This window comes from Stegostoma tigrinum, chromosome 30 (genome assembly GCF_030684315.1).
Source record: "Stegostoma tigrinum isolate sSteTig4 chromosome 30, sSteTig4.hap1, whole genome shotgun sequence".
NCBI lineage: Eukaryota > Metazoa > Chordata > Chondrichthyes > Orectolobiformes > Stegostomatidae > Stegostoma > Stegostoma tigrinum.
Genome location: NC_081383.1, coordinates 20,083,267 through 20,095,518, shown reverse-complemented (window position 1 = coordinate 20,095,518; position 12,252 = coordinate 20,083,267). Strand labels below are relative to the sequence as shown.

Here is a 12,252-nt window from a genome sequence, read left to right as displayed (position 1 = left end):
GTCGTTAGAGTCCTCTGTGAAAACAGACTGTGATTTTGGCCAGTTGGATTTAATGGTCTGTTTCTGTGCTGATGACTTGGCATAATTCAGCAATGTGTTACAATTTTCTTCCCAGTGCTAGGATATCACTCATTCTGTTGCAGAATTCCAGGTGTTTTCATTTCTGGAATCTGGCGACCCCAGAAACTCAATGTCACCTTACCTGATCGAGTGCTCCCAGCAGGAGGACAGGCAGCCAGCTGTAGGCAATTTTGTAGAAGGAGATGCACCACTGCTCGAAGACAGACTTTGGAGAAAACAAAGATCAGGATTCTGATGGTTACTGCGCTGGTTAAGGAACAAGCTGACGCGAAGCAAGTTAAAGTTATCCTATTTTGATGTAAATTTAGATTAATTGACAAACTGTGTCTTCAATAGAACACAGGGCAGGGCTGAACACATTTTGCATTTCAGTTGTTTTCTATAGTTTCTAACAGAGAAGGAACACCTTTGGAAATATATCCACTACAATTCATACCTTAGAATCACTTACACTGTGAAACAACATACCGATGATGAATTTAACGTTGATAGAATTTAAAAACAGCAGAAAAAATTGAATAATTAATAATAATCACCATATCAGCTCTGACAGCAGACTAGACAGGCTGGTTATATTTCGTAGGGGGGAGAATGCTGAGGTGGCGGGGGGGGGGGGGGGGGGTTCCTGATTGAGATGTACACAGTTATGAGGGACATAGATAGGGAGAAATGGCTTCTCTTAGTAGATGGGTCATTCGCCAGCGAAGCCTAGATGTAAGTTAAGGAGCAGGAGATTTAGAGAGGATTTGGGGAATGAGTTTTTTCACCTGGCGGGTAGTGGGTATCTGGAACTCACTGTCTGAAGGGAGGCAGACTCGAGAACCTTCGAGACACTTAAGTATTTAGACGAGCATGTCAAAAACCATATTATACAAGACCATGGGCCAGGTGCTGGAAAATGGGATGAGAATGGAAAAGACGGGGTGGCACAGTGACTCGGTGGTTGGCACCAGGGACCTGGTTTCGAATCCATCCTCAGGTGCCTGTCAGTTTCGAGTAGGCATATTCTCTTTATGTCTATGTTGGCTTCCTCCAGGTGCTACAGGTTCCCCTCCCACAGTCCATATAGTGTCCAGGGACGTGCGGGCTAGCTGGATTTGCAATGGGAAATGCAGGGTTACAGGGACAGGGTAGGGGGTTCTGGGTGGAATGCTCTTTGGAGAGTCAGTGTCGACTCAATGGGCCAAGTGGTCTGCTTCTGTCCTTGTAGGAATTCTGTGATTCAAGACGATCGATGATTGGCGCAAACACGATGGGCCAAAGGGTCTTTTTCCGTGCTGCAAAATCTCTATGATCTTAACAGCTCCTCAACAGAGAGATGTTGTCAGTGTAGGACAGCATTACTTCCTTTAGACACTGGGTGGTGTGCTTAGTAAGTCTCCAAGAGGCTGGTTTTCCTGTTTTCTAAGGGGAGAGTTCAACGAGCTGAAGATAGAAATGGTGCCCTTAGAGGACAACCACCAGGCCTTTGGAATAGGAGAAGCAAGATCAATCTTCCTCATTTAAAATCCAGGCTAGCCACATCTCCAAGCCCACCAACATTTGTGGGGTCAGGAATCAGAGTCTGCACATCTGGGCTTTTCATAATTTGGGGAATATCAGCCATGTGTACCCACCAAAAACCCAGGAAACTGGGGAGGGAGCTGGTTGGCATGGGTGAGCTGAGGGGGGCCAGGTCCCTCTCAGATAGTTTATGATATAACCTCAGTGGAGGTCAAGATTGCAAGAGTGAAATAATTTCCTTAAGTATTCCTTCCATATTGTGAAACAAGCCTGATTTGACATCAGACAAACATGTCGAGTTTTGGTTCTCTGAAATCAGATGTCTCCTGATCCAGAAAGCTCTCAAACACAGCCTCTATCTGCTGCCACTCATAAATCCCATACATCCCACCTGAATCGGAATTTCAGGTTAGCAAAACAACAACATTGAGACATTTATACTTACCTGACCAGAAAATCCACAAAAGAACGAAAACCAGACTTGGACAAAGGAAAATGCAAACGTCTTGTACAGGAAATATCTCAGGAATTTGCAGATCCTTAAGTAAGACCATCGTCCATGAACTAGAAGGAGCCGCTCAAGGTAGCGAAACTGAGCGATTGAGTAGTCGCTGGACAAAACAGCCTGCATGCCCTCCTGTCCACTGATTCCAACTCCGATATGCGCCGCTGGGAAAAGACACAACAGTTTATAAAATCACTCACTGTGCACAGAGGCAGACTCAATCTCAAACCATTCACAGGTTCTGGAGTGACATTTTTCTTTTGACTGTGGCAGTCAAACTTACTGACATTTGAGAGGTCAGCTCACTTGCACCTCCTGCTGGGCAGCCAACCCAATATTGTGAAGACAGAGTCGACCTGGAACTAGATCATGAATGATCTTGGGGTTTTGTCCAATCAGCCACTCTATTTTTCATCTTTTATAGATATCTTGCTCCAAAGGAACCACATATTAATAAATGAATATTGCAAATTACGGCTGCTATTATTTAGCAAGACAAAAGAACTGAACTTATTGGGACTGCGCAGGGGCAGGGAAAAATACTTAGTGTTCTAGTGGAAAAGACAGTAAGACCTTAAGCCATAGAAACAGAATTAGGCCGTTCAGCCCATTGAGTCTGCTCCACCATTTGATCATGATACCATTTATGATAAGGAGCAAAACAAAATATTATGTTTTTGAAAAGTGAGGCTGATTGCAAGTTTAAAGTAGTCTCCTTAAATATTATTTTCCTATTGTCAAATCAGGGCTATGTTTCACAACCCCATTCTCCTGCCTTCTCCCTTAATGCCTTAATAATCAAGAACAGGGGATGGCGAGGGAGGAGAAGAAAAGGTCAGTCAGTCAAGGCAGGAATCATGTTAACACAATGCCCCCAGGTAGGAAACTCATGGGATTGGATTGCCCAACAATAGAACATCGAACAGTACAATACATGAACAGGCCCCTTGGCCACAATGTCTTTGCTGACTATGATACCATTCCTAATTAATACCACTTACCTCAACATGGTCTATATCCCTGTGTTCTCCACCTGTTCATCTGTCTGTCTGTCTAAATAGCCGTAAAATACACAGAAGTAAGTTCCTTCCTTTTAAGTTTAGAGTGGAGGAAACTCTGATTGTCCTGTTTCGACAATCTCCTGTTCTGATCACCACCTGTCAAACCCCCACACCTCCCACCACAGCCCCTGTCCATCACTGTCTCTCCCTCCACCACCCCAACCTCTGTTTCACTTTTCTGGGATCCTTTCTCAGTCAAATGCTTGACATTTTGATTGAGGATGAAGCTATCTCTGAATACAGTCACTTCAAAATTTGCATTAACCATAGAAACTGTTTGGATGAGGAGCCAGAACTGCTGTTTATCTAGGAAAGAGGGCTAACAATATTAATATAACAATATAAAACAATCACCATTTTAAACTGGTTTCATGTCTTTGTTAGAATATAGTGAAACTCACTGACACCAAGTTATTACTAAGCTAAGTAATCCTCCATTGCAATGATGATAACTTTAAGCTCTCTTTCCGGGCCCCAGTGACATGTTAAATAGAAAACCTCACAAAAACCTGATTTGCCTGTTTATTACAATAAAAGGACTGGTGTGACATTCACCAAACAACATTAACCTGCTAGAATATCACAGCAGGTTTCTAATACTAAGTCTCAGAATGTTATCACCCATTCAAGCAGCATAATTCAGGACAGATTTCTCTTTCAATCTCTCAAAATCTTAAATCACATCTTTTTATATATTTCTGTCTGGTTTCACTGACCGTTTTAAATGAAATCTTTCAATTACCCTTAAAAAAGAAAAACATTTGGAATAGATTGGATTTTTTAACCCTAGCTTTTATAACCAAAAGTTTCCTAAAAAAAACTTTTCTGAAGATTTGAGTTCAATGTGTTGTAAAAATATTTTTTAAGAAGCCACCAGGTGGCAGCACAGTTCCAGTAAACACTCTACATAGGCGTGAAGCTGGAAAAGCACAGCAAGTCAGACAGACAGCATCTGAGGGGCAGGAAAGTCAACCTTGCGGGAGGAAACCTTTCATTGGCCCTAAATGTTGACTGTTCTGCTCCTCAGATGCTGTTTTCCAGCTTCACACCAAAGGAGTCTGCTTCCAGCATCTGCAGTCCTTTCTGTCTCCAAGTCACTACACATACATAACCTGGACATGATTCAGTACTGGAGTTTGAGACCAATATTTAAGTCTAGGCCTTGCTTAATGAGAAATTAACAAAGTATTTCAACCATAATGGAAAAAGTAAAAGATGTCAATGAATCAAAGTAAAATTTGGGAGTGCAGGGTTAAGAGACAAAAGGTTCAAACTCATAAAAGAAAAATTTCGACTTGGTGTGAGGAAGTTCTTCTCTTGACGAACGATCAATATGTCAAATTAGATTTCAGAACTGGTGGCAAAGACATTGAAATCGCTTTAAAAACTAATGTCTTTGAGTAATGGAAAATTAAGTTACGTGATTCCCTAGCAGTTTTTGGAACCAGTAAGTTTGCAGGATGTGGTGAGCAATAGGAGGATTAATGTCTGAATCCATAAGAATTGAGGACCACATTCAGCTGTGGCATTCTGTTAATATAATCTGCCTGCATCCAATTGTACAACTACAAAACATTACATTTTTGTATTTTAGTAATAAATCAGAGGGATCTGAAATCAATCAGCCAATATTAATATGTTATCTCAGAGGCTCACAGAACCTTTCCAGTTCTGGGTACGAGTTTGGTAGTGTTCGTGCTCTTTTAAATGCTCCATGTCTCTCAAATATGCTGTCATTATTGCTGACAGTTGTAGTCACAGAATATTAGAATGTTACAGCACAAAAGGAGGCCATTCAGCCCATCAGGTTCATGCTATCATTCTAATGCTTGGTGCTAGTGGTTCTTTCCGCACAAAACTCCTCAGTGAATGACCTCCTCATTCCCTGTTCCCTCTTCATAGCCTTTAGTTTGTTTCTCCCCCATCACCTGAATTTCTGCTCCTGTCTGCCAGCTCTTCTCACCAAATTAGACTCCGATCACCCAGGCAGGACACACAATTGAGGTTCCTGTGGATATCGCACTGGGATGGCTTTCCATTCCCCCCCTACTTCCCCCCATCTTCCCCCCATATTGTCCCATTCTCACCCATCACCTCCTTCACTCCTAATACTCACACTGATCTTCCTTAAAATCACAGTCACCTGATTAATAACTGAAGTTAACTGACTGATCAGTTAACCAGTTAAGTAGACTAATTTAGGATATGTGGTCAGTATGGACAAGTTGGATCAAAGGGTCTGTTTCCATTCTGTACATCTCTGTGACTCCATGACTCTATAACTGCTCTATGGCTTTGGATCCTAGCTGTGCCTTCTCTTTGTGAGTCTATTCTTACTTTTCAGCATGTTAACATCATTTGCTCCATCCCCTATGGCCAGCGTGGTGGCACTTTTGTACTTTTTGACCAGCTGCACCACCATGGCTTTCTGCTTGGGAGTGACACGACAGCAAATGACAGACTTGCATCGGCAGGCCAGCTCTACAAAAGCTCTCTCATGAGCCTCCTCTTCATAGTCAACGTCCTCTCTTGATGTTGGGTTAACAGCAGTTCTCAACTTCCAGTAGGATCTCCTCTTCTGTTTTGATTCCTTCAAGCCTGTTGTGAACTTGTTCTAAATGTAATTTGGAAAACAGAGTTTCAAATTCAACAAGCGCGGTTTAAATAGAATTGATATTTGTAATTAAAAGTTTCACCAGTGTGAGGCAATATTCCATAGCACTTTCCCTGCTGTCTTTCACCAGCAGCCCATGATCGCTAACGAACAAGTCAAAGTGTATACATTTGATAAACTTAATCAAATTTGAAATTGACGAAGGTGTTTTGCAAGACCAAGAGACCTTTCAAAGTAACCTGGTAGGAAGGTAATAAACTGCTCTTTCACAGACAACATTGGAATATGACTGAAAGCAACACCTTCAAGTCTAGCTGTGAAGAGAACAAAAGACAGCTAAGCACAACAGACAACCACACTCTAAAGCTGCATTAAATCATAAAATTCTTGTGCTAGAATGCAAACAAAAAACTAGTAGGTCTCAATGAAATACTTACATTTCAACAAATTAATCAAAAAATGTGAACATCTAACCATCACAACCAGCCCCAACAGTTTAAAAAAAACTGATAACATGCTAATATAAAAAGAAATGAAAGCTGATTTTAGGCCAGGAAATGGATATGTATAAAGGGAATAATGGGAGATGGTGCAGGGTAAGATAAGGAAAAATGTGAGTGACTATGGCCTGAGAAATGCACAGAAGGTACATTATAAAAGAGAAGGCTTTTGCTCCATGGTTTAATGAAAGACCCCAACACTCCATTGGGCACAGAATATTATGGAGAACACTTAGAGGACAATAACACCTGCCAGTGTAACATGCTATGCACCAGTGAAGGAACATATAAATGTTCCTGTTGAGGGCACTGATTGCTAATAGAAGGAGGGGACTTGGCCAGTCATTTACTCACAAGGACCTACAAGGATTGATCATCCACGGATATACAGTTACCTCTTGTAACATCATTGCACATATTGTAGTGGGTTCAATAGCTGACATTAGATTATATGGTGGTGGTGGGTTTTCTACCTCTCTTGAAGATATAGTGAAATCTTATTGTCTGAAGTTGTGTATCCTATGCAATTTCTCAGCAATCAGTAATACAAATCCCAGGAGCTGCAGTGTCACTGTGTCGCCAGTGCCCCAGCACAATAACTGATCTCCACAGCTTTATTTGAAGAGGTTTTCACAAGAAGATCGACCTTTCCATTGGTATCCAACAGATGTTACAATCACAGCAATGTAACATCCCACCATGTCACTAATGTGAGCCGCTGGCTCAATTGCACTTTTTGCAAAGTGTGAATTCACTTCAATTGAATCTCAATTTTGGAGCAAAATGCAGCAAAAGCAGTTAGAGAAATCAAACATAATGAGAAATACCGGACAACCCATTCCAATACTACATTATAATAAAGTATTAAGACATTGGAGCATGAGTAGGCTATTTAGCCCCTTGAGCCTACTCCACCATTCAGAGAGCTTGTGGCTGATCATTGAGCTCAACGTCACAGTGCTGCTCTAACCCATTATCCCTCCACTCTCTTAGTAACCAAATATCTATCGATCCCACTCTTGAGTATACTACGCAACTGAGCATTCACTGATCTTAGGTGGAGAATTCCACAGAAGCAGGGAGTTAAGAAATTTTTCCCCATCTCAATCATAAATGGGTAGCCCCTTATGAGACTGAGGCCCCATGTTCTAGATTCTTCAGAGTGGGAAAACTGTGTTGGCAGCTTTAACGTCACTCCCTGATCTGCCACCTCTTCATTGGTTACGTCCAGGCTCATCAGCCACAACCATTTTGGATTCTTGACACTAAGTCCAACCCAATGTCAGGATGGCTAAGCCTGGGAAAATCCAGCCCAGCACCTCAGCATGTGCCCTTTCATGACTGTTACAATTTTTAGCATTTTAATTGAGATCACCTCTCATTGTTTAAACGCCAGAGAACAAAGGTCCATTTTGCCAGCTCTGACGTCAGAGCATAGCTCTGTAATCCCAGGAATTAAACCTGAAATCTACACAGCTCCCTGTCAATCAGTTTCAATCATTAATGTAATTATCTCACTCGTGTCACTCTGTCTGCTTGGTCTCAGCTGCAGACCTTGGTGATGCTACATGGCATGCCATGTTCTGTGAGAGTGTTTCAGCAAAATCCATTAGAAGATGCATAATGCTCCCATTTTCCTGGTCACTATTAAGATCTGCACGTAACACAATTGCTAACGTTTGATAAAACATCCCATAATAATGAGTCCGGAAGTAACGATGACATAGAAACATGTAGCTTACCAAAAAGCTTCCCGTGATAATTAGTGCCTTGTTGTCACACGAGAGCAAGTCAGGTTGCTCGCTGTTGCTTATAGCCCCAGAAATGGTTTCAATGTTGTTATCTTTGTGCATGTAGTTGCTCTTCTGTAACTTCTCCAAGGCTTTGCTGAGGTGATGAAATGATAGAAATGTGCACTGTGTTACTGTTGGCTCACATCTCACACAAGATCCCTTGGCTCACGCTCTTGCACGTTAAGTCAGACGTGTGTAAAACATGCTGACCAGTCACCATTTAAAGGGTTACACATGACAAAGTGAATGAGCTACTGAACATTCCTATCATCCCAAACGGTCCTTAGATATTTTCCAATCAACCTGTTCAGATGTTTTCTGACACAAATCTAGAACTGGCAGGACTTGAACCCAGGCCACAATCGGAAAAGAAAGCAGCTCACAAGGAAGGGGGCAGAGCAAGACAGTGCGCTCTTATGTTGCCATAATGTTAGCAATAATCTTTAAAATGATCATATCATACGCAGGCCTTAAAAAGAAAGGTTTTGTCATATAATTGGGAACTAACACAATTTGACCCTTTCTTTCATGCATTCATGGAATGTGACTGGCTGGGTCAGCTTTTGTTGCCGATCCTTAATTGCCCTTGAATGAAATGGCTTGCTATGCACCTTCAGAGGGCAGTTTAGAGTCAGCCACACTGCTGAATGGTCACATGCAAGTAGATTTCCTCGCCTTAAACAGTACTCTTTACAAAAATGGTTACTATCTATTAATTCCAAATGTTTAATCAAGTTCAATTATCACCATCTGCCCCAGTGGGATTCGAACTCATCTGCCCAGAACATTAATGTGGGCCTCTGGATTATTAGCCCAGTGATACTGCCATTATATCACTGGGTGATCACCTCCCCTTCCTGTGTAATAATGGTTCCATGAATTACTCCAGCTCATTCAGTGTGCATTCCAAAGGCTGGATGTAGGCCCTAGCATAAGAAGCACCAGATTCCAGTCATCTCTCGCTGGCTCACACTGAGTCACCCACAGCAGGCCAGGCTAGGATGGGGAGATTCCCACTCAGATGCCTCAGGCCTGGCTCACTCGGTACTAGTTAGACATAGCAATGTCATAGCAACAGACCCCCCGCCCCCTACTTTGATACTGCCCCACATTGCCAAGGCTATTTAAATTGGAAAATACCTTACAACATGGCAGTCATATCACACTGCTGAAGTGATTCATTAACAAGGAACGCCATTCCTCATTACTGACCTGATATCATGCCCATCAAAAAGCTCCATTCGGTCTGTGAGTAACTTACAGGAATATCCAATGTTAATTGCTGTTTCTGTTGAAGACGAGAAAAAAATTAATGAAATTAAAACCAGCTAATTGCTATTTTTTCCAGAAAGTGTTGTTGCTTACCGAGTAGGTACCTCAGGATCACATAATTTCCCCAAAACCTTCAATGACTCAAATTCTGATGTTGATAATATGTATTTGCCCACATCAGCAGCGACTGCTTTCTTCTGTGGGTTTCAACTCTGCACTGCAGCTGTAACAATTTCTATGTTGGGGATGGAACAATGCTCAAATTCATATCTTATACCATGGTCACACACTCCAAACAATCTCCAAGCCTGAAGATGATGCCTCCATTGTGTCTCGATTTTGCAATGGTAGGACGATGGTCTTGCTCTCTCCTCCTCCCAAATAGCACTGTTCCTCCATGTACCATTGACATGGGAGTGAAGTGCCTAGGGGCAATGCTTGGGATTCTTTGAGATTTTGGGTACCACAGCAACAGCCCCAAAGGATCAAAATCAGCCTGTATAAACCAGGTTTAAGTTAGCAGCCATTTTGAACTCAGATCAGAAATGTTGTTTAGGCCTAAACATATTAAGACTTTAGCTTATGTTGATGAACAGAGACCTGACCTGTTGCATTATTTTGTGTTGGAGCAATTGTGGATTCAATAGCAGAACAACAGGAAATGAGAAGTCATGTACAACAACTACTAGAAACTGTTCAACCACAATTGGCAAATCTGGGGCAGTAAGGTGCGTTGAGGTAGACAGTGTGTGGACAAGACAGCAATGGTGTTACAGTATGGTTATTAATGCTGAGGACGGGGAGTGGCTGGGAAGTGGTGACAACGATTTTTCACTCATCATTTTGTTCACGTTTATTGGATGGAATTTTAAGATTTTTGTTCATGCAGCTCCACTTATTTGATGGGATCCAGTTGTATCACTTTATGTGAGAAAGGATATACTAGCACTGGAAGGGCTGCAAACAAAGTTTACTAGGTTAATTCTGGAGTTGACAGTGTTGCTTTATGAGGAGAGATTGAGTAGACTGGGACTACAATCATTGGAATTTAGAAGAACGAAGGGGATCTTATAGAAACATAAAAATATGAGGGAATAGACAAGATAGAAGCAGGGAGGTTGTTTCCATTGGTGGGTGAAACTAGCGCTAGGGGACATAGCCTCAAAATAAAGGGGGAGCAGATTTCACACTGAACTGAGGAGGAACTTCTTCATCCAAAGGGTTGTGAATCTGTGGAATTCCCTACCCAGTGAAACAATTGAGAAGCTACCTCGTTGAATGTTTTCAAAGCAAAGATAGATTTTCAAACCATAAAGGAAATAAGAGTCACACTGAATGAGTGGGTGAGTGGAGCAGAGTCCACAAATAGATCAGCCTTGATCTTACTGAATGGTGGAACAGGAGGCTCGAGGGACCAGATGGCCTAGTCCTGTTCCTATTCCTTGTATTCTTATGATGGTTGAAGCTACAGAGTGAAGTCGATGGAGGGGTCCTGGAATTACTGGGAAGCTACAAAACTGTGATGGTCCTGGGTCAAGAAAATTAGTTCCTGTCTGGCCAAGCGCCCGTAAATCTATTTCCTGGATGTTTGGCTCCTTGAGTCAATGACAGAGCCAACATCCAACTGCCTGCCCAGCCATGTGATTAGTCACTTTATCCAGGCCTGTATGGATAATGAGAACAGCTAGTTGTCCTTAGGCAAAGCTTGATCTGCCTTCCAGAAAGAAAAAGGCTCTTTTCATGTACAACCTTCTGACTCAGGCTGCAATATTGCTTTCAATTCCAGTTTCACTAATTAATTTTAAGTAACACCTGGGCACCAGTGAGATTCAAACCCATCAGCCTGGGTCTCTCAGTTGCTAAATCCAGTGACATTTCCACCATTCTGTAACATGCCTTGTGGCTTAATATTAGCCAACAATAAACAACATTCAGAATAATCACAAAGCAAACCCAGGAGGGATTGGTTTGGGGGCAGCACCGGCTCAGTGGTTAGCACTGCAGCCTCACAGCACCAGGGACCCAGGTCCAACTCCAGCCTCAGGCAACTGACTGTGTGGAGTTTGCACATTCTCCCCGTGTCTGAATGCGTTTCCTCCAGGTGCTCCAGTTGCCTCCCACAGTCCAAAGATGTGCAGGGTAGGTGGACTGGCCATTCTAAATTGCCCATAGTGTTCAGGGAGGTGTAGATTAGGTTGGTTGTAGCGGGATGGGTCTAGGTGGCATGCTCTGAGGTTCAGCGTGGACTTGTTGGGCCAAAGGGCCTGTTTCCACACTGTAGGGATTCTATTCTATATTCTATATCCAGGTGGCTGTTGAAAAGCATGAGGAGGTGAATGGCTCAACGAAATCTTAGACAAGTGGAGAGGATTGTTTAAAACTTATATTTAAGTAAATTTTGATGATTCCAGCACCTTTCTTGTCTCCAGTCAGTACCCAGATTTTAATATCCGCCTTCTTCAAGTTTTGAATAGTTTCAGGGACTCCATCTTGCAATTTATCCTCAATAGCAGTGGCTCCAATAAGCTGTAATATAAATGCAAAAATGAACTTCACTTAAGCAAAGGCCTTCAACTGATTATACTCAAAATAAGCATCTATAATGGAGAACCATGACTGGCCCTGTGGTTCAGTGGTTAGCAATGTGCCTGACAGCACCAGGGACCTGGGTTTGACTCCAGCCTTAGGCTGTGTGGAGTTTACACATTGTCCCGTGTCTGCGTGGGTTTCCTCCCATAATCCAAAGATGTGCAGGGTAGGTGGACTGGCAGCACTAAATTGCCCATAGGGCCCAGCGAAGTTGGGGTTAGACATGGAAAATTAGGGGAATGGGTCTGGGTGGGATGCTCTTCGGAGGGATAGTGTGGACTTGTTTGACTGAATGGTCTGTTTCCACACTGTAAGGATTCTATAAAGATTGTTA

General features: G+C 42.4%; 1 protein-coding gene across 5 annotated transcripts in view; it reads right to left on the bottom strand.

Annotated features, from left to right (window-relative positions):
* Positions 1 to 12,252, bottom strand: part of LOC125465721 (phospholipid-transporting ATPase IC-like) — a 118,532-nt gene that overhangs the window by 21,793 nt on the left and 84,487 nt on the right. For all 5 annotated transcript variants that reach the window (XM_048559479.2, XM_048559480.2, XM_048559481.2 and 2 more), the window contains 6 exons: positions 11,744 to 11,855; positions 9,270 to 9,345; positions 8,007 to 8,151; positions 5,488 to 5,764; positions 2,030 to 2,253; positions 203 to 286 (listed from right to left, as the gene is read on the bottom strand). In XM_048559479.2, the coding sequence (XP_048415436.1) occupies positions 203 to 286; positions 2,030 to 2,253; positions 5,488 to 5,764; positions 8,007 to 8,151; positions 9,270 to 9,345; positions 11,744 to 11,855 (918 nt within the window). The remainder of the gene's footprint in view (positions 1 to 202; positions 287 to 2,029; positions 2,254 to 5,487; positions 5,765 to 8,006; positions 8,152 to 9,269; positions 9,346 to 11,743; positions 11,856 to 12,252) is intronic.